We start from the raw sequence: 22,615 nt of genomic DNA on the forward strand, positions 1-22,615 counted from the left end.
CATCCAAAACGTGCTGAGCACTCCAGGGCAGGAGAGGCAGCTCCTGTCCCCACTTCCTACCTGATCCTGCGAGATAACGCCCCACGTGCTCTCTCTGGGTCCACTCCTTCCCTGGGGGCTGCTTCTCCCTCATAGGCTGCAGGGGAAACGCCCCAGCTGGTGCTCAGGTCACTGCTGTCCGCCCTCTGATCAGCTGGCTGATGCTGGTCAGGAGCTCCCCCACGGAGGTCCGTCCTTCATCCCTGGCAGTCAGCCCAGATTGAGTCTCCCTCCAGGCTTTTATACCTGGGCTGCAGTCTGAGCATGTGCAGCAGAGTCGTGGGGGCAGGGCTTCTGCAGCCAGGTGGGCCTTATTAGGCTCAGCTTTCCCAGTGTGGGGCTGATACACCATCTCTTTGTGTCTTTGTTTTTGCTGTTGTGTTTCATGCTCTTTGTAAGAGAGGAGAAGATTGCTTTGCACATGCTTGCCTGAAGGAGGTAGATCACAGCAGTTGTGAGATGATGAGGGGTTTTGTCAGTAACTTCACCTGGTTAGAAGATTCAGCTTGCCTAGGAAGTGTGTTTGCTCTCTACCGGAAAGAGCAGCAGTGCTCTGTATTCAGGACACAAATAGGCTGCAGGCGAAAGCACCTCCCAAGCAAGGTCTGCAGAATTTAGGCCAAAATGCTCGATAGGTTATCTGTTGCATGGATCAAAATCAATCTTCTCCCTCCTTGCATTGTTGTATAGCTGCCCTGATGAAGAGGAAGGAACGTTCAGTGAACCTGAAGAAGAAAGAAGACTGGCGGAAGCCCGAGTTGCTAAATTAAAAGAATTTCAAGGTAATGGGTTACACAGACATCCAGCGAACAGTATCGCTAGCTCTGTAACCCTCTTATTCTTGGTGGTCACATATTGACTAAGGCTGAGATCCTATCTCGTGATAATTTCAGGCAAACTACTTCTGTGGGATTATAGGTAAATTGGGCTTTGCCTGCAGTTAAATAACGCATCTAAAAATCCCATCCCACTTTTTGTTGAGATGTGAGAAAAAGGACAAGGGGGATGGAACAACTTCCATATGAAGAGAACTTAAAAAGATTAGGAATGTTCATCTTAACTATGAGGGACAGGGGCGTTGATGGAGGTTTGTACAATTAGCAATGGTGTCGATAATGTGAATGGAGAAGTGCAAGTTATTTCCTTCCCGTTACACAAGAACCCAATGCATTTCATTAGAACATAAGAATGGCCATATTGGGTCAGACCACAGGTTCATCTAGCCCAGTTTCCTGTTTGCTAACAGTGGCCCAGAGGGAGTGGACCAAAGACAATGATCAAGCAATTTGTCTCCTGTCATCCTTCTCCAGCCTTTGACAGAGGCCAGGGTACCATTCCTTACCCCCTGGCTAATAGCCTTTTATGGACCTAACCTCCATGAATGTATCTAGCTATTTTTTAAACTCTGTTATAGTCCTAGCCTTCACAGCCTCCTCTGGCAAGGAGTTCCACAGGTTGACTGTGCTCTGTGTGAAGAACTTCCTTTTATTAATTTTAAACCTGCTACCCATTGATTTCATTTGGTGTCCTCTAGTTCTTATATTATGGGAACAAGTAAATAACTTTTCTTTATTCACCCTCTCCATACCACTCATGATTTTATATACCTCTATCATATCCTCCCTCAGTCTCCTCTTTTCTAAACTGAAAAGTTCCAGTCTCTTTATCCTCTCCTCTCTTTAGACCCGTTCCAAACCCCTAATCATTTTAGTTGCCCTTTTCTGAACCTTTTCTAATGCCTAAATATCTTCTTTGAGGTGAGGAGGCCACATCTGTACGCAGTATTCAAGATGTGGGCATACTATAGTTTTATATAGGGGCAGTAAGATGTTCTTCATCTTATTTTCTATCCCTTTTTTAATAATTCCTAGCATCCTATTTTTTGACTGCCGCTGCAGTTTTCAGCCAGCTATCCACGATAACTCCAAGATCTCTTTCCTGATTAGTTGTAGCTAAATTAGTCCCCATCATATTGTACATATAGGCAGCATCTTTACCATAAGGAAGTACTTCTTCACACAAAACCCCCGTGGAACGTGTTTCTTGGGGATGTTGTGGAGACCAAAAATACAACAGGGTTTATAAAAGAACGTGATTAGTTCATGGAGGATCGGTCCATTTCAGCTGTCAGCCAAGATGGTCAGGGATGCAAACCCATGCTTTGAGAGTCCCTAAACTGCTGGGATTAGGCATTGGGATAAATTCCCCTGTAATTTCCCTGTTCTGTTCATTTCCTCTGTAGCACCTGGTCACTGGTCAGAGGTAGAACACTGAACTAGATGGACCATTGGTATGATGCAGTGTAGCTGTTTTTATCTGCTTCCTTTTCCGCAATTTGGCTCTTCGTGGCCGTTTACGATAGTAAGAGCTTCAAACAAACAGAAGAAATACAAAATAAAGCAGTCGTCCTGCTCCTGATCGTGATTTTACATACAGCATAGTGGAGGTTAAATTAGTTTTTTTACCCCCTCTAGACCGTCTGAGCATGAAAGATGATTTGATTTTGCAAAGTCTAAATGAGAAGCAACAGATTTATCTAGAAATGTCTGAAATGAATGGGGTTGAAGAGCTTTCCCAAGGATCCCAATCCAAACTCCTCCTCAGGGGGGAGACCTCAGAGAATCTGCAAGGAGAGGTGCTCCTGAAATCTGCGGTGACAGAAAGTAAGTGCAAAACAGGAACACGTGTTTGTGTGTGAGAGTAGATAAATATAGCAGCAGATAATATAGGTCTTACCTCTGAAGAGAGAGACGCTATGGAGTTTAATAATATGTAAGAAATTAGTTCTTGTGTAATGCTATTCAGACTTAAGAACCCTCCTGTAAAATGGGTGATGTGGACATTCCCTAAAAGTTAGAACATTTAAAAAAAATAGATTAAATTATGAAGACTAACAGGAGTCTGTTGAGATGGGTGCCCTGACAGCTTGCCACCATTGCAGTGAGATACCTTGCCGGAGTCCCAAATTAAGGGAGTGCTGGGTTAAGGGGGGGCTGGGCAGTCTCTGTGAGCCAGGAGGGTGTGCAGGCAGATAACAAACATCACCCGAATTGGTGGCTGCTCAGTGAAGAGTCATTGCTTTAGTCATCTGAAAGCCCAGGTGGGCCTAATAAGCTGAGTCCCCTTTTAAAGATGAGGGTCATCTTCACAGGTAGCTTTCAGTTTCAGAGTATGAGATAAGAACATAAGAATGGCCAGACAGTCAGACCTACGGGCCATCCAGCCCAATATCCTGCCTGCCAACAGTGGCCAATACCAGATGCCCCAGAGGGAGGGAACACAACAGGTAATCCTCACATGATCCCTCCCTGGTCACCCACCAGAGAAACAGAGGCTAGGGACACCATTCCTACCCATCTTGGCTAATAGCCATTGATGGACCTAACCTCCATGAATTCATCTAACTCAAAGGAAAATACATCTGTGCTGTGAAGAGGCTCTGTCTGGCCTCTGAATACTTGGCAGAGTTTTGAATGATTGCCTAACGAACATACCAGCATGGTGCAAATGCCTTATTATATGGACTTGACAATGACCTGTGCTTTTCTTGCCTAGTTGAGAAACTCCAGAACCTCATCTTCATGCAGTTAGCCAATGTGACTTATCGTTCTGAAGACAGCTGTGGGTCGGGACTGCCCAGGAGAGCTGAGACCTTTGGGGGATATGACAGCACCACTGCAATGCCAAACAGAAGTAAGAAATCAGGGCTTTGGGGATCCAGTGCAGATCTGCAGAGCCAGCATGTCAGTAGGAGGAGCTGGTGTTCTGATTTGGTAAAAGCCCGGGATGTTTTCCAGCACAGTCATTCTTGTTCTAGCCATTCTTGTTCACATCCCAGACAGCTCCCCCATTCATGCTTACAGAGGTGGTAGAAGGGGGACCTACCTAGCTACCCCAGAAGCATTAGAGTGGCTTTCAGTTATAATCCCAGTCTACTGGTTTTCAAATACCTTAGGGAAGAAAAACTGCCATCCTCTTCATTACCATGTTAGTGGACACTGGAAGTGAACAGTCAACAAAACAAGGTTGTAATGCAGGCTTAAGATTCATCTTGGTTAGTGAAGAGAACTCTGAAAAGTGATTAATACATAATTCGCAGCAGTCAGATGCTGTGTCTGCTGCCACTTGTGCTAGACAGGTGTTCAGGGCTCTCACTTTAGTAGTGGTGCCTCCTCCTGCAGCTCCCATTGTACAAGCCAAACAATATCTTGAATTGCTGCAAAACACAAACTGTTTGAATACAAACGAATGCCTCTTTATGAGCTCTGTGACTCTTCAAGAGCCCTGTCTTTATCTGCATCTACATGGCAGGGCTGGTAAATTTGTGCCTGGGAGGATAACGGAAACTGTTCCCTTGGTAGAAGTGCTGTGCTGGTAACATGGTATCATGAATGAAAATACCAAACACCACTGTTTCCTGATGGTCCCATTGTATTAGCTTACTGGGAAAATGCCATGCCGTGCCCTCTTCCCCACTATCTTTTATTTACAGCAGCTGTTTCAATGGCTTGTTCAAGGTAGCAGAAATAGCACTCAGTAGATCCTTTCCTTATGAGCAGCAGTTTTCTGTTCCTCTCCCCACAGTAATTGCTTCAGGTAAGATGTACATAGCAATGGACATAAGAGGGGATGGTTGTGTTGCTGGTTGTGTATTAATCTATACAGAGGCTATTTTAATTCACTCACTATTTCCCTTGGTTTGGTGTCTTCGGGTCTCACACATTTCTCAGATGGATCTAACACTCCCTGTTTACTCCTTTCATACATATTTTTAAATCAACTAAATGCAGATCTCTACAGCCTTCGGGTATGTCTACACTACCCCGCTAGTTCGAACTAGGGTGGTAATGTAGGCATACCGCACTTGCAAATGAAGCCCGGGATTTGCATTTCCCGGGCTTCATTTGCATAAGCCGGCCGGCGCCATTTTAAATGCCGACTTGTTCGAACCCCGTGCCGTGCGGCTACACGCGGCACGGACTAGGTAGTTCGAACTAGCAAGCCATTCCGAACTATCTGTACGCCTCGTTCCACGTGGCGTACAGATAGTTCGGAATGGCTTGCTAGTTCGAAGTATCTAGTCCGTGCCGCGTGTAGCCGTGCGGCACGGGGTTCGAACAAGCCGGCATTTAAAAATGGCGCCGGCCGGCTTATGCAAATGAAGCCAGGGAAATTGAAATCCCGGGCTTCATTTGCAAGTGCGGTATGCCTACATTACCACCCTAGTTCGAACTAGCGGGGTAGTGTAGACATACCCTTCCAGACTTGTTCTGTTTGCCCATTACATTGTTTCATTTTTTTTACACCTTTTTCCTAACAGAAAGAACCCTGTGTTGCATATGTCTTCTCTCTGTGTGTTGACGGGGTTACTTGCTCTTTCAGGTGGTAGTTTTAAGAAGAAGGCCTATGGGAGCGACCAGAGGCTGAGGGACTGGAGAGGCCCTGCAGGAAGTTCAGATGTGCTACTCCAAGACCTTCCTCTTGATCCAGAAGAAGGATCTCGCACAGTACGTTTGTCTTCACTCGTCATTTGTAAATGCGTATCCTGGTAGTGCTGGATAGTCATGGTGGAGACAGCGGATAAGTCGCTGATATTGTCCTCTCCTTAGCCAGAATCCTACCTCATGTTAAATAATGTGGCTCTTTTAAGACTGTTGTTCTTTAGGCCTGAACTAGTGGTTTGTAATCTTACACTTGAAGTGCACAAATCTATGTGTATGTAATTTGGCAGGTTGTTATTTATAGCACTTGTCCATTCTGCACTGTAGGTAATGTTTACATGTAGTTTTGTGCATCTATTTCAAGCTGGAATTGGACTAAAATATGCCCCGTGTCCCTCCTCAGTGTGAGAACCCTTGGGGAAGCTGCCTTTGATTTAAGGCCATCAAGATACTGACACATCAGATGTGTCCTAATGGCCCCCATTCTCTTTACTGTCTTTTTTTCTTCTTCAAATTAATGTTCTTAACTCAAAACCAATTTGGAGGGTTTCATAGAATAGAACCGAATGTGACTCGCTGCTTTAATTTAGAGTCTTATCACCCATAGCCACCCAGTTCAAAATCGATGTTTAAAAAAGCAAAACAATTCTCTCTTGATATTTGAGACATAAATTGTTGTTGGACTGTTTTACTGTGTTGTTTACTTTGCACTTGTATGGAAAGGTTAAGGTCGACTCGGTCTGCAAACCCTTGCAGCGTTTTCAAATGAGTCTGACGCTGCACAACTGAAATAGAGCTCATCCAAGCGTCTCTGTTTAAACGATCGTTGTGAAAATTCCCTCTAAATGAGTCTCCTCCCGTTACAAAGCCAAGAAAAGGATGACAAAGTAGCCTGTGTGCATAGACATTGAGAAGAGCTTTGTGTGTGCTGACTTTTATCCACAGTATGCTCTATGACATCAGGTGCCTGTGTCTTTTTCCAGAGTGATGTAATGAGACTGGATCATAACAGCAGTTTCCAGCCCCTCCTGGAATCTGAGGTACTAGAATATGCTGAGCTTGGGCTTTAAGACAGTGTAAGGGGGAAGTGATTTTGGCTTCATAGTATACAAAGAAAATGTAGCATTTTAATGTCCCTGGAGACAGAAATTTGTCAACAGCCTGGAGCTTGCAGATATTTACTTGGCTATAATAAATGCAGAGAGTAAAATCCCATTTGAACGCAAAGGTGGGTCGTTGGGATAGTGAGCCAACTTCTCATTCAGCTTTGGAGAGATGGCTGCAGCAGCTGCGTATGATCAGCTCCGTGCTGGTGTGTTGGAGGAAACCGGCATCAAGTCACTAAGCTGAGGAAAATCTAACAGGAGGGTTGCTGCCCGGCATCCTGATGTGGTGTTAGTGGGTACTGTACTGTAGCTAGGAAACAGATTCATGCTGCCAAAACAAAAGTTGCCGCCATATCCTCCCCAGAGTCTAATGCCTTCCTCTTTCCTCAGCTTGTCCAACGGATACAGAGACTGGCACATTTGCTCCTCAGCCTTCAGGTAAAATGCTGCTATCCAGGGTATTCATTTGAAGCTGAACTAATCAGTCTACTGAAATGTATGTTGTAAGCATTGTTTATAACACCACAGGAAATGTCAGAGTTCTTGTATAGGCTGGGGAGGTTGCAGGAGCTGTCTGAGACTTGGATGTAGCACAACCAAAGCTGACCCCCGTATTTCAGAGGAAGTCTAGCCCTTTGGGCCTTGGGGCATTTCTCCACTAAGAAACTATTTCAGAATAACTCAAATGGATTTAGTAACTCCCAAAATAACAAAATCGAAGTAGTGTGCCCGCACTATGGGGAAGCCTCGAAATCTAGTCTGAGGCAGGCTCTGTTAATGTGGATGCGCTACCTCTGTTAATGTGGATGCGAAGTAATTAGTTGGAATTACTCTGGGGGGTAGTTGTTTCAAAATAGCAGCACTGGAGCATCCACACTAACAATATTTTGAAATCACCCAAAATTAGTGTTATTCCCTGAGAAAAGTAGGAGTACAAATTTCAGTATAAGTGGCCTGTTATTTTGAAATAATGGGCTTGGTGGTGTGGATGCTTCACTTATTAATTTGACGTAAGGGAGCAATTTTGAAATCTCTAGGGATGGTGATTCTACCACCTCCCTAGATAATCCATTCCAGTGCTTCACCACCCTCCTAGAGAAATAGTTTTTCTTAATGTCCAACCTAGACCTCTCCCACCACAACTTGAGACCAGCTCCTTGTTCTGCCATCCGTCACTACTGAGAACAGCCTCTCTCCATCCTCTTTGGAACTTCCCTTCAGGAAGTTGAAGGCTGCTATCAAATCCCCCCTCACTCTTCTCTTCTGCAGATTAAACAAACCCAAATCCCTCAGTCTCTCTTCATAGGTCATGTGCTTCAGCCCCCTCATTATTTTAGTTACCCTCTTCTAGACCCTCTCCAAAGCATCCACATCCTTTCTGTAGTGGGGGGGGGGGGGGTGTCGCAGACTGGATGCAATACTCCAGACGTGGCCTCACCAGAACCGAATAAAGAGGAATAACAACTTCCCTAGATCTACTGACAATGCTCCTCCTAATGCAACCTAATATACTATTAGCCTTCTTGGCTACAAGGGCACACTGTTGACTCATATCCAGCTTCTCATCCACTGTAATCCCCAGGTCCTTTTCTGCAGAACTGCTACTTAGCCAGTCGGTCCCCAGCCTGTAACAATGCTTGGGATTCTTCCGTCCCAAGTGCAGGACTCTACACTTGTCCTGGTTGAACCTTATCAGATTTCTTTTGGCTCACCCTCTAATCTGTCTAGGTCACTCTGGATCCTATCCCTGCCCTCCAGCGTATCTATCTCTCCCCCTAGCTTAATGTCATCTGCAAACTTGCTGAGGGTGCAATCCATCCCCTCATCCAGGTCATTAATAGGTCTGTGTCTCTTGAGATTTATACCATGGTAGACAGTGCAGTCTCTGGCCTCACTTCTGTATTTTGCAAGCCCGTGCGTCTTGTGACTGAGTCGTGCTGTTTTTTTTCCCCCAGGCAGTGATATCACAGCAGGACAGCTGCATAGAAATCCAGCGAGCCACCATCATCGATCGGGAAAAGCAGTACCGGCTGCAGTCCACACGCGGGAACTTGCTACTGGAGCAGGAGAAACAGCGCAACTTTGAGAAGCAGCGAGAAGAACTGGCCAATGTGCAGAAGCTTCAGAACCAGCTGAAGGTGGATCAGCAGCGCTGGGAACGGGAGAGGGACCGACAGCAGAGGGAGCTGGAAAGCAAAGAGGCCCGCTTACAGGAGCGAGAAGAGGAAACTCGGCAGCTGAAAGGCCGCTTGACCCAGGACCGGGAGGAGCTGGAGAGACAACGGGAGGCCTATCAGCACGACCTAGAGAGGCTACGGGAAGCGCAGAGAGCAGTCGAGAAAGACAGAGAACGTGTGGAGCAACTAAAGAAGCTGAAAAAGCAGAATACGGGGTCGGGCACATTCTCCCCAGACATGGGGCAGGTAAGGACTGAGCTGCTTTGCAGCTGGATGCTTCATTTCGTAACTGCCACCTACACATCTCTCTCTCTGTAATTTAGAGTGTGTTTGTCTGTGTGTGTGTCTGTCTGCGAGTCCGTTTGTTCAAGAACTCCTCCTAAACTAGGGACATCAACTTTGGTAGGCAGCTTCCTCTTCTGTTCACTTATAGCAAGGTGAAGGTTTGGTTGTGCCAGGAGAACTGGAGACCTGGAAAAAAGGACTGTTTTCCATAATATGCAAAGGGAGAGGCTGCTGTTGGGAGCGATGCAATATGAGAGGGGTCACTGGGGGCAGTGAGCCCTCAGGGGAGAGCAGACCTGCAGCTGCACCAGCAAGGAAGTGACCAGCAGGGATGGGGCTCTGCCAGCTCCTCCCTCTTGCCCAAATCCTCCCTCCTCCCCCGGCCCTTAGCTGCAGTGTTGGGGGAGAGAAAAAAGGCCCCTGGTCGTGAGGGGAGGGTCGGGGTGGGGGGAGAGGAAAGGGGCCCTTGGAGGCTGGGAGGAGAGGAAGGGGACCCATGGCAGGGGGGGAAATGAAAGTGGCTTCTGGCAGCTGTGGGGTCGGGGGAAGAGAAAAGGGCTGTGCCAGATGGGACCTCCTGCCCTGAACCTGCCTTTTAACCCTCCCAACCCACACTCCTGCACTCCCCCCTCCCCCTCATCCCCAAGGCCCTGGCCTGAGTCCTGCACCTCCCTCACTGCCAGCCTCTTGCCCAAAGGACCTGGGCAATGCCAGGTAAGTCTCCTAGTAGATTTCTTAATGGAAGTTGCTGCACCTTAACCATGGAACTTTCCCTGGGGACAGGTTATCCCATAGCTGCCTGTTGTAGGGTTTGGCGTTGCACTTTCTTCTGAAGGAGCAGGTTCCAGCCACTCGTGGAGACAGGGCAGTGGGGTAGATGGTCCAGTTCTGATTGTCTGGCCATTCCTGTGAAACTTGCCCAAGGGATCTGTAGTAGAAGCTGAGGAAATTGCATTTGGTCTCGGACTGCACTAGGATGTGTTTAAATAAAGGTGCTGTCCTTTGGAGAGGATCACATTAGAGGTGTTCAGTGCAACTGTAACTTTCCTGATTTCTGTGTATTTACGTTTTAAAAACATGGGCCCCTTCCAAAATGTAACCTCCTGCCTCTGACGACAACCCCACCTTGAACGGCGCCCAGCTTCACTGATTCAGCCTCTCTCAAGGGGGAGAGGAGTCAGCCCCAGTGGGCAGTGTTGGAACGATGGGGCTGTAAAATAGGTGACCAAGCTCACTTGCCTTGTAAATGTACAGCAGGCTCGGGCAGCCGGGGCAGCGTTGCAGGTGGTAGAACATAAAACCGGCCACACTGGGTCAGACCTTGGGGCCATCTAGCCCAGTATCCTACTTCCGACAGCAGCCAATGCCTGGTGCCCCAAAGGGAATGAACAGAACAGGTATTCATTCAGTAATCCATCTTCTCTCTCTCATTTCCAGCTTCTGGTAAACAGAGGCTTAGGACACCATCCCTGCCCATCCAGGCTAATAGCCATTGATGGACCTAACCTCCAGTAATTTGTCTAGCTCTTTTTTTTTAACCCTGTTATAGTCTCGGCCTTCAAAACATCCTCTGGCAAGGAGTTCCACAAGTTGACTGTGTTGCATGAAGAAATACAGCCCCGCTTGCTGGCCACAGCCTAATCTATCTAGAACATGGTGCATTCACTTGTCCTCTTTGGTTTTTCCTACTGCCTGCACTGTTTGCATTTTGTCGTCAGCTTACGCCGGCCCATTTGAAGCCCTCTGTCATGGATGATATTAAGCAGGTTCGGAAGCTGCCAAGAGCTTGTGTTCAGTTTACCAAGACTTAGCGGGCTGAGTTATTCTCGCCCCTTCTTTTGTTCAGTTGCACACGTGAGGCCCTGTTATTGGCTTCAAGAAGGCGTTTATATATTTCCCTGCTCAGTTTTTGGTGCATGTGCAGTACGAGCTTCGTGTAATGTATTTTTTTTTCTCGTGTAGGGTCAAATGCTGAACCACTCCATCGCTTCCAATGGAGAAGGGATAGAAGGGTCTGCATCCCACTTGAAGCCCTCTGGGAGGGCTAGTGTCTTGGGAGTGGATTACGAGGATTGGCCGGAGCTGGTGCGTAGGGACAGCGCCACGCTGGAGAACCGCCCGGTTCTTGCGATGAAGAACGAGGTGCCAATCCACCTGCTGAGTGCCACCAACCAGATCCAGAAACCGGCTGCCGTTCAGCAGCAAATCCCCACCAAACTCGCCACCTTCTCGAAAGGCAGCAAAGAAAAGGGGGGGAGGAGCAAAGCATCTCATCGGACGGACAGCTCAGGTGAGGGCCCGAGGCAGGTTTCGGAGCTCTGCTGACCTCACAGATGCAGAACCCCATTTGCAGCCAATCTGTGGCCACTTCCAGCCAGCCAAACAGGCCCCTCACGGGAATTCACAAGCCACAGAAAGCACCAGGGCGCTTCTTGGGGTGGAAATGTAGCTGAAAATTGAATGTCCTTAACGTGGTTCTCATCAGGGCTGATTTAATCCTGTGTCTCCCTGACCCTGTCCTCATCTGCTGCAACACTGGATGTAGAAGGGGGGAGAGGGATCACAAATAAGCATCCAGTTCTGTTCTGGGCATACATACATCACCCCAAATCCTGGCTTGTTTGGTGAATGGTGAGCAGCGTGTCTCATCCCTGTGGTGGTGTACGCCGCATTCACTCCTAGCCATTGGTTATCCCAATGTGGCTGAATTGCTTTCCCTCCACCCCCTGCACTGCCAACATTTCTCACCCTGCGAACATGCATGTCCAGGCCAGAACAAGGGTGGTGAATGTACCGCAGAGCTAAAATGGGCTAATTCTGTCAGAAATAGAAAGGACTTACCAGTGCAATCGCAATAACATGGTGTAACTTCTGCTTTTAAGAGCCGGGGACTAAAACAGTGGCCTTTGACAATGACAGGCAATGAAAAAACCACACCCACTTGGAAGCGCCTTATTCCCAGCTGCCTGGAATAGCCTTTGGGTTTTGAGTTATATAAATATCATTTTTGTTCCGTGCCAGATAGTCCCAGCAAGTCATCCATCCGACATGTCCGTGGTTATGTAGCGTGGATGGTGTCGGTCTTCTCTGGGTGCATTGTGGAGGCATCTTGGGGTTGCCCTGCCCTGACTTTCCTTGGTGGTGGCTGACTAGCTGCTTCTGGGGTGGGTGGTTGTACTCAAGCCCACAACCCCAGGCTCCAGAGGCTGATGCCTTATCCATTAGGCCACTGGAGGACTGAAGCCATGTTCTGCTTTTGAACTGGTGTTTAATATTTTCATAAAATGAATTGGCTTGTGTCCAGCACGTAACTGATCTTTTTATCCCCCTCCCACTGATGGTGGTGGCCACAGAGACAACAAAACCGTATAAACTATGAAAAGTCCTGTGGGCTGCTTATAGACGAACAGATGTATTGGAACATAAGCTTTCGTGGGCAAAGACCCACTTCGTCAGATGCGTGAAGAGAACCGTAGTGGTTCAACTCCCCAATTTGATTATTTTTACCTTGCTTTTCCATGGAGCTCTGCAGAGTGGAAATAAAACTGGGTAGTTTTTTGACGAGCAGGGTGTGAAACCCAACCCTGACGGGTTCCATTCTCATCAGCACTAATGGGCTGTGCGCTTGGGGGTGGAACTAAGAATAAAGTGTAACTTTTCTGCACCCGTGGCATGCTGCACCCGTGGCATGCTGCACCCGTGGCATTCTGCACCCGTGGCATGGAGTTCAGCCCTTGGTGTCTAATTTGGTTTGTAGGATGATGGGTCAGGGATGGGTGTCGGGACATGGAGGCCTTTGGGGCTGGAATGATTCTGTTTCCATTGGTTGCTTTTGCTTATGGGATGAAAGCCTTGGCAAACTTGCCTGGCAGATCTGCTTTGCTTTGTCTCTGCTGCAGCTGCATTGCACGTACGGTGCACGGGTAGATTCCTGGTGCCCTTTCTAGCGTGGGGAGTGCCAGGAGCCATTTTGGGTGTCTCTGCCAGAGTTGTTTTATGATGGTCTAGTATCATCAAGAAAGTGGATTGAAATCTTCAGTTGTCAGTGGGAGGTCTCTGGGAAGTTGGGATGTCTCCGCATAGCGAAATCGAAGCTGGTGGGGGGTAGGAGGGTGAATGCGCCTGATCTGAGTGAGGGATGTAAAATCCCATTTAACTGGCTAAACATATTGTTCAACTGCTTACCTGATTAAAGGTAGGGGTTGAGCAGGTAGCTGCTTCAGCCCAGCTGGAGTAGTCCCCCACACCGCAGGCAGGGGCTGCTGCAGCCCAACCAAAGCAGCCCTTGTCCACAGCATGTGGGCAGCCCCCCACAGATTAATTGGTTAAACCTTCACATCCCTAGTTGGAGCAGTTGAAGAGGTAATTGGGGGTATTCATACCAGCCCCTTTAGGGATGCGAGGGTTGGGTAGATGCCCAGGCTTGAAGTATCAGAATTGACAAAATGCTACCAGGATGAGGTACTGATGTGTAGAGCGACTTGTTCTTTTCAGCATCTGTGGACCTGAAACAGCTGCTGACACCTAAGCTGGTTGGGAAAGATGAAGGTGCACCGAGGAACAGGCGGTCGGCGAGCCCAGTCCTCCTGAACAGCCAGGGCACTGCGTTCCAGCCAGGTAAGGCTCTCCAGGGTGCACTGCGCCACCTTTCACTGCCAAGATGTCCTTGTGTACCACGGTGAGTCTCCTCTCCCTTCTTCTTACAGAGACTTACGGCCCAGCTGACAGCCAGCCCGAAGCAGGGATTCCATTCCGGTCCCACAGTCTGCACATCCCTACCTTTGTGGCCTCTCCACCAGCCCTGATCAACGCTCAGGACGATACCAGCAAAGAAGAAGTCATTTTTTTCTGAGTGTTTCTTGTTCAAGAAGGTCCTTGTGCCAGACTGTTTCAACGAACTGAAGTGCGGCACTGGGGGTGTCCTTCCGGAGCAGGATTTCACTGTCGCTTGGTTGGCTTCTCTAGTGACTGCTCAAAATGAAGTCCCCATAGTAACACACTTCCTTTTAATTTTTCCGAGCATGGGAAAGTATTGACTTTTCTATGACATCGGTGTATACATTCAGAGCCTGTTAAAATGTTGCCATCCACTGTAATTTGCTCACTCTGGTGAATCTTCAGTAGCTCTTGGTAGATCTTTTATCTTGTAAAGCAAGTTGATGTTGGACCGCCCAGATTTTTTTTTTATGTCAAAGTTTTATTAATAGGCCCTCAAATGGCTGAGAGGTTCAATTCTGTCTTTACAGAGCAAGTGATCGGTGTCACAGATTCTTAATATTGTTTTAATAGCTAGCCAGACAGCAAGCCAGGCTTCTCATAGCCAGCATGAGCAAGGAGAGCAACACACTCGCATAAAAGGAATGGCATCTTGTATCTGTGAGTGAGTTCCCTGGAACATGTGCTCACTGCACGTGTACAATCTAAGAGAGACTGTAAACCTCTTCCATTGAAAAAGTCCCCATAGCCAAAAATTCCCTCTCGTTGTGGCAGCACGGGGTTGGATGTGGATCAACGCTCTAGTGTGGCTGTGAAGAATTGGGCTAGGACAGTGTGTTCCATCAGTTGTGCTAGGTCTGATGTCCATCTTCAGGAAAGGCATCTTAAGGACACATCACCTGGAGAACAGTCTCCATGTGGGTGAGCGTATAAATTCCCAAAGCAGAAAACAGGTTGGTTCAAAACGAATTTTGAGACTGGGGTTTTGTTGCTGCTGAAGATCCTGACCATGAAGAGCTGGTCCAGCAGGTGGTGGGTTACTATCCTGTCTAACCCCTTGTTCTCTGGGTCTTTGTCTGTCAGCTCAGCGCACATCACCAAGGACTGGAAAGTCACACAGCTTGCTGTCGCTGCGGGGAGTGCTCTGCAGCTCAGCCAGGAATGAAGGGAATAAGGAATATTTAGAATAATTTACCATTCACTAAACCCCCTTGCATCTGCTGGTACGTCTCTCGTTGGATGGGTTAGGTTTTAGCGACTCTTGGAGCGCTGACAAAGTGAACACCGTTCTGTTCAAATGGGAGTACGTCCCAGCAATGCAATTTGGGGAATCGTTCAAGGGGTCACAGGACTCTGGTGTGTGTCTCCGTTCTCGAATATGCACTACATCTCATTAACATGTAACCCAGTACATGGAACTGTCTTGTCAAATATACTGTCTACAGCGATATGCACCAAAGGGATTGTTCAGTGGGGACACTGCCATCGCAAGGGAAATGGATCTTTCTCTACTATAACACGTTTGGAGAAATGCTTCCCAAAAGGCAGCTGCAGGAGATTTGACGCACAACATCATGACTAAAACCATTTCAGCACAAGTCGGTGCAATTTCCCAACCAGAAGCATTCGAAAATGCTGCTTTATTCCTGCTTTTGAGGAAGGCTGGCTGTTGAAAACAGTTCCCTCTGAGTGGGCAGTACACATGTGACATGCCAACAAAATACTGGCTGGCTGTAACTTCAGTGCAGCCGAAGCGTTTTCAGCTGTTCAAGGAGAAAAGCCCTGGAGGCATTTAAATTGTCAGAAGTGTTTGTTGTAGAGTACAGTCTGGGTTTGGAAATGGCCAAATGCTGTAAGCTGGGCTGTTGTACCCGGCGAGCGAAGCTGTAATTGGGCAATGCAAATACACTGGAAATCTGTAATCAGGGAGGAAGAAAAGAGAAATTTGGAAGCTCAGTGGCCCTGTGCTGGTGCTGTCGCTTGTGATGCTGTCTTGGATGTCGTTGGCTTAATTCTCCGCTCGGCTGAAAATCAGGATCAAGGCCATTCAAGTGATTGGAATTACACTGGTGTAAGTGAGAAGAGAATCTGCCCCCAGTCACTCTGGTTTATCAGCAGAGAAGCTCTAGAAGCTCATACTGGTTTTTTTTTTTAGCCAAGTTGCTCGGAGGCCTTGCACAGCTTGTGCAGTTTCTTATGGAGCTGGGGTGCGAAGAGCTGTACGGTCACATCAAGAGACAGCCTGATGCAGGCATCATGATCCTGCCTTCTTGTGACCCAGCGTGTCCCGTTATTACTGGTCAGGACAAGGGACAGATGGTGCATGGGCTCGCGAGTCTTCTTTATCTGCTGCTGTCCTCACCCTTCCGTGCAATAAATGCTCCCAGATGTAGAAGAGAGATCCCTGAAAATTACTAGGTCTGTAATGAAATCTCATCAGAAATACAACCCGCCTTTCTCCCTAGTGTTTTCCCAGGAAGCGATTGTAGTTCCAAGTGAGCACATGTGGTGCCTCTTCGGCACCATTCTTCAAAGACGAGCCTTCCGTCCACAACTAAGGAGCTAGTCTAAGAGTCAGCCTCTGTCCTCAGTGCACACGTCTCACTGCTGCTAGCATGTGTGGAGGTTGCATGAATCTGGTGCGGTGAAGGGAGCCCTTTGGCTCTTGGTCTCTTGAGTACACTCAGGTTTGTCTAGGTTTTATTTTAAGTGCCAAGCTAGGTATTGCTGGGATTTTTCTGTAGGGGGAGCAGCCTGAAGAAGCATGACAGTGAATTAGTGAAGGATGTGCTATCTTAATGTTAGTGTGCAAAATCTGTACCTGTACCATGCTCTAAAGCAGGGGTGGGCAAAAGGGCCTCCGTGGGCCGGATCCGGCCCGCCAAGCTGGCTGATCCAGCTCGCGGAGGCCCTGCTGCGCCCCTGCCCCCAGGCCAGTTAGGGGTGCCCTGATTGGCCTGGGGGCGGGAGGAGCACACAAAGTTTCCTCCGCCCTACCTCCACCCTACCCCCGCCCTGCAAGAAGCATGCAACACTTAGAAGTGCTGTGTGCTCCTGGCGGGGCAGGAGGAGGCTTCACGTGCTCCCCCAGGCCCTGATTGGTCTCGGGGTGGGGGAGCATGGGAAGTCTCTTCTGACTGCCAGCAGCATGGGTGTTTAGTGGGCAAAGGGGCTCTCCCACCCCCAAAGCAATCATGGTCTGTGGGTGGAGAACCCTGAAGCATCCTGGCCCCACCCCTTCCGTTTGCAGCCCCGCCCCTTCCGGTGCTACCTGGAGCCACTTCACAAATTTTTGAAGTGGCCCCCAGCAAAAGATTATTGCCCACACCTGCTCTAAACCAAAATATGACATACCCCTGCCCAAAGTGCAAAATCATTGGTGTGGAGCTGAGGACAAAAGGCGATTTTAAAAGAATCACCTGTTCAGTTTTGCAAAGTCAGAGGCCTGGAAATGTCATTAAATTCCTCCCATTTCACAAGACAGAATCTATCATTAAAAAGTAATTCATTTGGGGGATTTTGCCCAGCACTAGTTTTTAAACAGTTTTTTTCCCCCCCTGAAGCGGCTTAGATTCCAAAGATGCTGTTCAGGTCTGGGATAAGTGACAGATTTAGGGGGTGGGGGGAAGCTGACTACCAAATGTTTGCTTTTGAATTCTGTTGCTACAGATCAGAGAACTGAACCTCTATGGTTCCCTTCCTGCCTGAATTCACCTTTGGTCCTCTGCTGCCCTGAGGTCTGATGGGAGTTGCAGTATGACCTTTGAACTACTCACTTTTGTGTCACAGCCTTACTATTATGGATCGTATGTGTATTTAACATCGTGGCATGGAAATCTTGAGGTTGCTTGTAGTCTTTGATCTTCAGTTTTAAAACCATGTCTGAAGGCTGCTTCCTTTTTTCTGTCCTTTCAAACTTCTGCCACTTCAGGCCTTAAGATTCGAATGTCTTCATCAGGGTTGCGCTCACTTTGACGCTGTATCGCAAGTGCTTTGATTGTCTCTGACTTTCCTAGCTGTGAGCTTTAGATGCAGCCCGGCCCACAAATTGACTTTGGAAACCAGTTTCCCTGCCTGGGAAGAAAAGTTGCTGATTCCTAGAGATGCCTGTTTGCTGCGCACCAGTGACTGTTGTGTCCGTACAAGTAGGAGTAAAAATAGTGACAATTCTGGCTTTCTAAATTGTTCTCCTTCCAGATGTAGGATACAGTTTGAGTGCATTTGTGGCACTCGTTAAAGCAAATGGCAGAATACCTAAAATCAGAATCACAGGAGCATAGTAGGCTGGAATAGGATTTAAAAATAGTGGGGGAAAAAAAACCCTTATACCTGATCCTACATAGTCTAGTTATCTGAGACTCTGCTAATGCTAGTGATATACCAGATCATTGTGTAGATTCCTCTCCACAAGGGAATGCATTTTGTTGTATTCCCCATTCTCAGCCTCCCTTGGCGAAGATCTTACCTCTGCCATGGCTATAAACCCTGCTTGTGAGAAACCAGAACAGCCTTTTCCCCTCCTCAAGGCCAGTCCAGTACCTTTGAAATCGTTAGCTGCCCTTTATCCTTTGCGTGTGCATGTTTTGTGTCGAATTCCATTTGTGCCATGTTTCCAATCAGTGTTTTATATTTTTGTACTGAAAAGAATTGGAGCACTTTAGGAAGGTTTATTTTAAATTTGTCTTCTGTTTGTATCATGCTGATGAAAGTAAACCCTGTTGTATCTTCTTGCTCAGTGAGTTGTGAACTGTCTTGATACTGTTTGATTTAAAGGTCTGATTTAAAGGCCTCCTCTGCACTGCAATGATTCATGAATAATCATGATTTATGATTACATGGGATTTAAATTGACTATTTGGTTGGGGAGATGGTCTCGGTTGTTTCCGTTTTGGTAGGATGTAAACATTGTAAATAGTTCCTCTACTGTCAATAATTTGGTAATTCAACTTCTTTGTAGTCCTTAATTTTATTTGTAAAGTCTGTGGTTAAATGTTAATATTCTCTTGAATGGTGCACTTCTTGGTTAATTGTGAACGTGATCTTAGCCCACCAAACAATTTATTTTTACAATGATCGCAATGGTTCCCCATTGAAGGGTTTCAGAGCAGCAATACACCTGAAACCAACATCCAGCAATAAAAATACCCTCAAAAGCTAGCTGCTTTAAGGGACTTTATTTCAGTTTAAGATGTAATTGCTACCCTAAAACAGAGGCGATTTCTCACGTGCACCTGGTTTTCTACCCTACAGACAAGAATCCTAGTGTGTTTGAGGGATTCCATATCTGCTGCCTAGAGGAAAGGGGGATGCGTATGGTGAGTCAGAGCAGGTGCAAAGCTCCTGAAAGTAGAGATCTCCAAAGAGCTAAGACTCCCACAGGGGTGATCTGGTCCCTGAATGGCAGAAATGCAGCAGAGTGGTGGAAATGGAAGGGTAGGACATTAGATTACATTGGCAGACAGCACCTGGGGGCCCATCTGGTTTGAGGTGTTGCTGGTGCTGTCCCAGTCAGTTTCTACGTGCAGTGCACCACACTCTCCGTACCAGCCTGGTGGCTGCTGCTTGGTTTTGCCAGCGTGGGACGCATTGACTAGTTTGCAGCACCTGCTACGGGTCTGACAGTGCGGCACTCAGCAGAACGCTCCTAACACTGCTCAGTATTGACGGACTCCAAACGAAGGACCAGTCAGCCCGCCTTGGCATACAGCAGTGGTTCTCAAAGTGTGGTCTGACCATCTTGCAGGTGGCCGCGGGCTCGTGGCTCCCTCCTCCCCTCTCCCACAGTGGAGAGCCTGTAATGGCACTCCAGCCTCATGCCCCCCATCCTCCCATAGGTTTGGAGCGCCACCTTCCCACTGCAGAGGGAGGGAGAGACAAGCCTCACGGGATCTAGATCGGGAGAAAGGAAGTGGCTCTGCGCACTGCCACTCTCCCCTCCCCCCCGGCTGGGGGAACTGTCCCCTGGAGGCTTTCCCTGCTGCTCCCATTGTCCAGAATCACGACCAATGGGAGCAGGAGGGGGCGGTGCCTGGAGCAGCAGGGCCACAGAGCCAAGTAAGCGCGCTCAGACCTCTCCCGCACCTCCTCCCCCCAACACCCTGCATCCCCCACCCTCCCTTCCACCTCCCACACTTAGCCTGCACCCTCCTTTCCTTTCAGGCTCCCCACCCTCGCCCTCAGCTCACTTCTGCACCCATTTTGTCATCATGGGTGCTTGGCTGGTGGTCCCCAGAAAGGGTTGAGAACTGCTGGCCTTAGATAATGCAAGGGATTAAGGCTCAGGGGATTAGACCAGATAAACTCAGGGAAGGCTTCAGGGATTTAATGGGACTCCCGTATGGAGTCTGTGCTGAGGAAGGCCAGATGAGCACACGTCTGTGAACATTGCAGACTCTGAATGGTGGTCTGCCTCAAATTGGTAGCGAGGGATCCGGGCTCTCTTCCCCATTGGGAGTCGCTCTTCGCCGGTGAAATGATCTTAGTGTTGCAAGCTGCAGATCTGCAAAGGAGGCTCCCATCATATTTCCCCCGCATCCGTCAGTGCTGGCAAATGGATTTGTGAAACCAACTGATGCTTCGCAGGTTGGAGATCTGAAGGGGAAGGGGGCTAAATAGGTCCCTGGATCTGCGGTGAGGACAAATCAGTCTCACTTGTGGATCACAACCTGTGGAACTCCTTGCCGGAGGATGCAGTGAAGGCTAGAACTTTGGCAGGGTACAAGGAAAAGCTAGATGGATTCATGGAGGCTAAAGCCATCAATGCCTATTAGCCAGGACGGGTCGGAATGGTGTTCCTAGCCTCTGTTTCTCTGGAAGTGGGTGACGGGGAGGGATCACAGGAGAATTACCCCCGGGGCATCTGGTATTGGCTACTGTCAGCAGACAGGACGCTGGGCTAAATGGACCTTTGGTCTGACCCAGTATGGCCGTTCTTGTGTTCACTTGTGCTCATTCTGGTCCCCTGGAGAGCTCTCCCTGTGGTTAGCTGCAGTGGCTTCACTGCTCTAGTCATCTCCTGTTTGGGGGTGTAGCTAGCCCAAGTGCGAGAGTCACTTCCTGTCTCACCTCTTGTTCAGCAGCAGAGAAGGTGACAGCTGATGGGGCTGTTCCAGGTTTGGAATTAAAAGGCAGTGCTACTGGGAGGGGCAGAGTCCTGCCCAACTAGTCCTTGGGTTGGGAGGCGGTTAATAACCAAGTCAGGAAGCCCCAAACTGCAGTACACACGGTGGGCAGAGGAAAATTCCGGCTGAGTAGGACTTTGAGCCTAGAGCAGTGTTTTCCAATTGGTGCGCCGTGGAACCCCAGGGTTCCGCAAACAAAGTCAGGGTTCCGCGAGGATGCAGCATTGCCCCGCCCCCTCTTAAAGAGACAGAGTATTTTTTTGCTTGACCAATCCTGGCGGGGCTCTTTTTTTTTTTTTTTTTTTTTTGCTTGCCAAATTTTACTCCGGGAACCCTAAGGGTTCCTTGAAATTATTTTAAGCTGAAAAGGGTTCCGTGGCCAAATAAAATCAGGAAACACTGGCCTAGAGAGCTGCCACTCGGCTGAAGTCCCTGTTGCCAGAGCAGGTTATGGGTAGATTGGGCACAGAGTAGGGATGCTACTGGGATACAGGAAGTGGGGGAATGACCTCCATGAACTGCAGCTGCTCCATTATGGTCCCAGGCTGTGTGGGGGACCCACCCCCCTGCCCCCGGTTAAGAAATGTGAAGAGGAGCAGGGCTGTTGTGGATGAGAAGAGCGCAGGGAAAGTGGTTTGGAAACAGGCGGCTGCAGTGCTCAGGAAGCCCAAAGACCAGAACAGGAGGGGCTTGGAGGCCGTGACTGGCAAACAGTTGGGTGTTTGCAGCCAGGGAGGAGGAGGCCGGTTGAATGTTGGCAATAAATTCATGCTGCTGGTAGTTAAATCAAAATTCCTTCAGCACAACAGCTGCTGTGCAGAGGGGCCAGTCTGGCTGCAGGGAGGGGAATATATCTGCCAGTGACACACCCTAAAGTGTGAGGCAGAGTCAGGTGTGTGGCAGATAACTGTTTCTCAAAGGGCAGGCCGTGGCTGGGAACGGAGACCCCCTGGAGCCTATTCTTGGCTCTAGCTGCTGTCTTGTGGTGAGGCTCTGGGCAAATCGTTGCTGCTCTGTAAAATGGGAACAAAGATACATCTGCCCTGGCCTCTGCTGACAAGTGTCTGTTTGCAAAGCCGCTGGACAGCTGTTCCGTGCAAAGCTTTCTCTGAGAGTCCACCTCCCTCCAGAGCTTGATGTTGTAACCAGTTGTGCGTGAGCGAGCAGTAAACGTACGTGCCTCTGGTGCCAGCCAGGGCAGCAGCTCCTCTCCACCATCGCTCACGTCAAATCCGACACGTCTCAAACGCCCGCCCGACGCTTCGCTAAGGACGGCTCACTCGGGCCAGAGGGAACGACGCGGTGAGTGCTTTGGGGTCCCGTGGGGAAGGCTCCGCGGCGCAGCCCTCCCAACCACACCGGCAAGCCAGACGCAGGAGGAAGAGCATGTGTGGAGACAACTGGATCCATCGGGGGCTGCAGAGAGGGGCAATACGCTGCTGCTTCACCTCTGTGACCGACAGTCTGGGTTTTCTACCCAGGAGTGGGCCAGTCTGCTTCCCGCAGACAAGCAAAGGAGCTTCCGAGCGATGCCTGAGGGGCTTTCCTCTGGCGCTGTGGGTTGGGATCAGAGCGGGACCCTCTCCACCCCTATGGGGAAGCAGGGTAAGTGCCCATCTGCCAGAGCTTTGGGCAACTTGTCTTGTCCGCTGGCAGCCCTGGAGAGCAAGAGATGCGAGGCCCTGGCTGCGTTCTGTTCTGGGCTGCGTTTCTTAAAGGACTGCGAGTAA

General features: G+C 48.7%; 1 protein-coding gene across 11 annotated transcripts in view; it reads left to right on the forward strand.

Moving 5' to 3' along the window:
* ARHGEF18 (Rho/Rac guanine nucleotide exchange factor 18) overlaps window positions 1-18,921 on the forward strand; it is a 95,332-nt gene extending 76,411 nt beyond the window's left edge. For 10 of the 11 annotated variants that reach the window (XM_089774922.1, XM_089774924.1, XM_089774923.1 and 7 more), the window contains 10 exons: window positions 730-821; window positions 2,514-2,702; window positions 3,595-3,732; window positions 5,422-5,546; window positions 6,464-6,520; window positions 6,977-7,024; window positions 8,542-9,009; window positions 11,011-11,338; window positions 13,543-13,665; window positions 13,755-18,921. In XM_089774922.1, coding sequence (XP_089631048.1) covers window positions 730-821; window positions 2,514-2,702; window positions 3,595-3,732; window positions 5,422-5,546; window positions 6,464-6,520; window positions 6,977-7,024; window positions 8,542-9,009; window positions 11,011-11,338; window positions 13,543-13,665; window positions 13,755-13,900 — 1,714 coding nt within the window. In that variant the 3' untranslated portion in view covers window positions 13,901-18,921. The remainder of the gene's footprint in view (window positions 1-729; window positions 822-2,513; window positions 2,703-3,594; window positions 3,733-5,421; window positions 5,547-6,463; window positions 6,521-6,976; window positions 7,025-8,541; window positions 9,010-11,010; window positions 11,339-13,542; window positions 13,666-13,754) is intronic. The other variant, XM_089774926.1, reaches the window with a different exon arrangement.
* The last annotated feature ends 3,694 nt before the right edge of the window (window positions 18,922-22,615 follow it).

Source organism: Pelodiscus sinensis, chromosome 32 (genome assembly GCF_052426305.1).
Source record: "Pelodiscus sinensis isolate ZL-2025 chromosome 32, ASM5242630v1, whole genome shotgun sequence".
Lineage (NCBI taxonomy): Eukaryota > Metazoa > Chordata > Testudines > Trionychidae > Pelodiscus > Pelodiscus sinensis.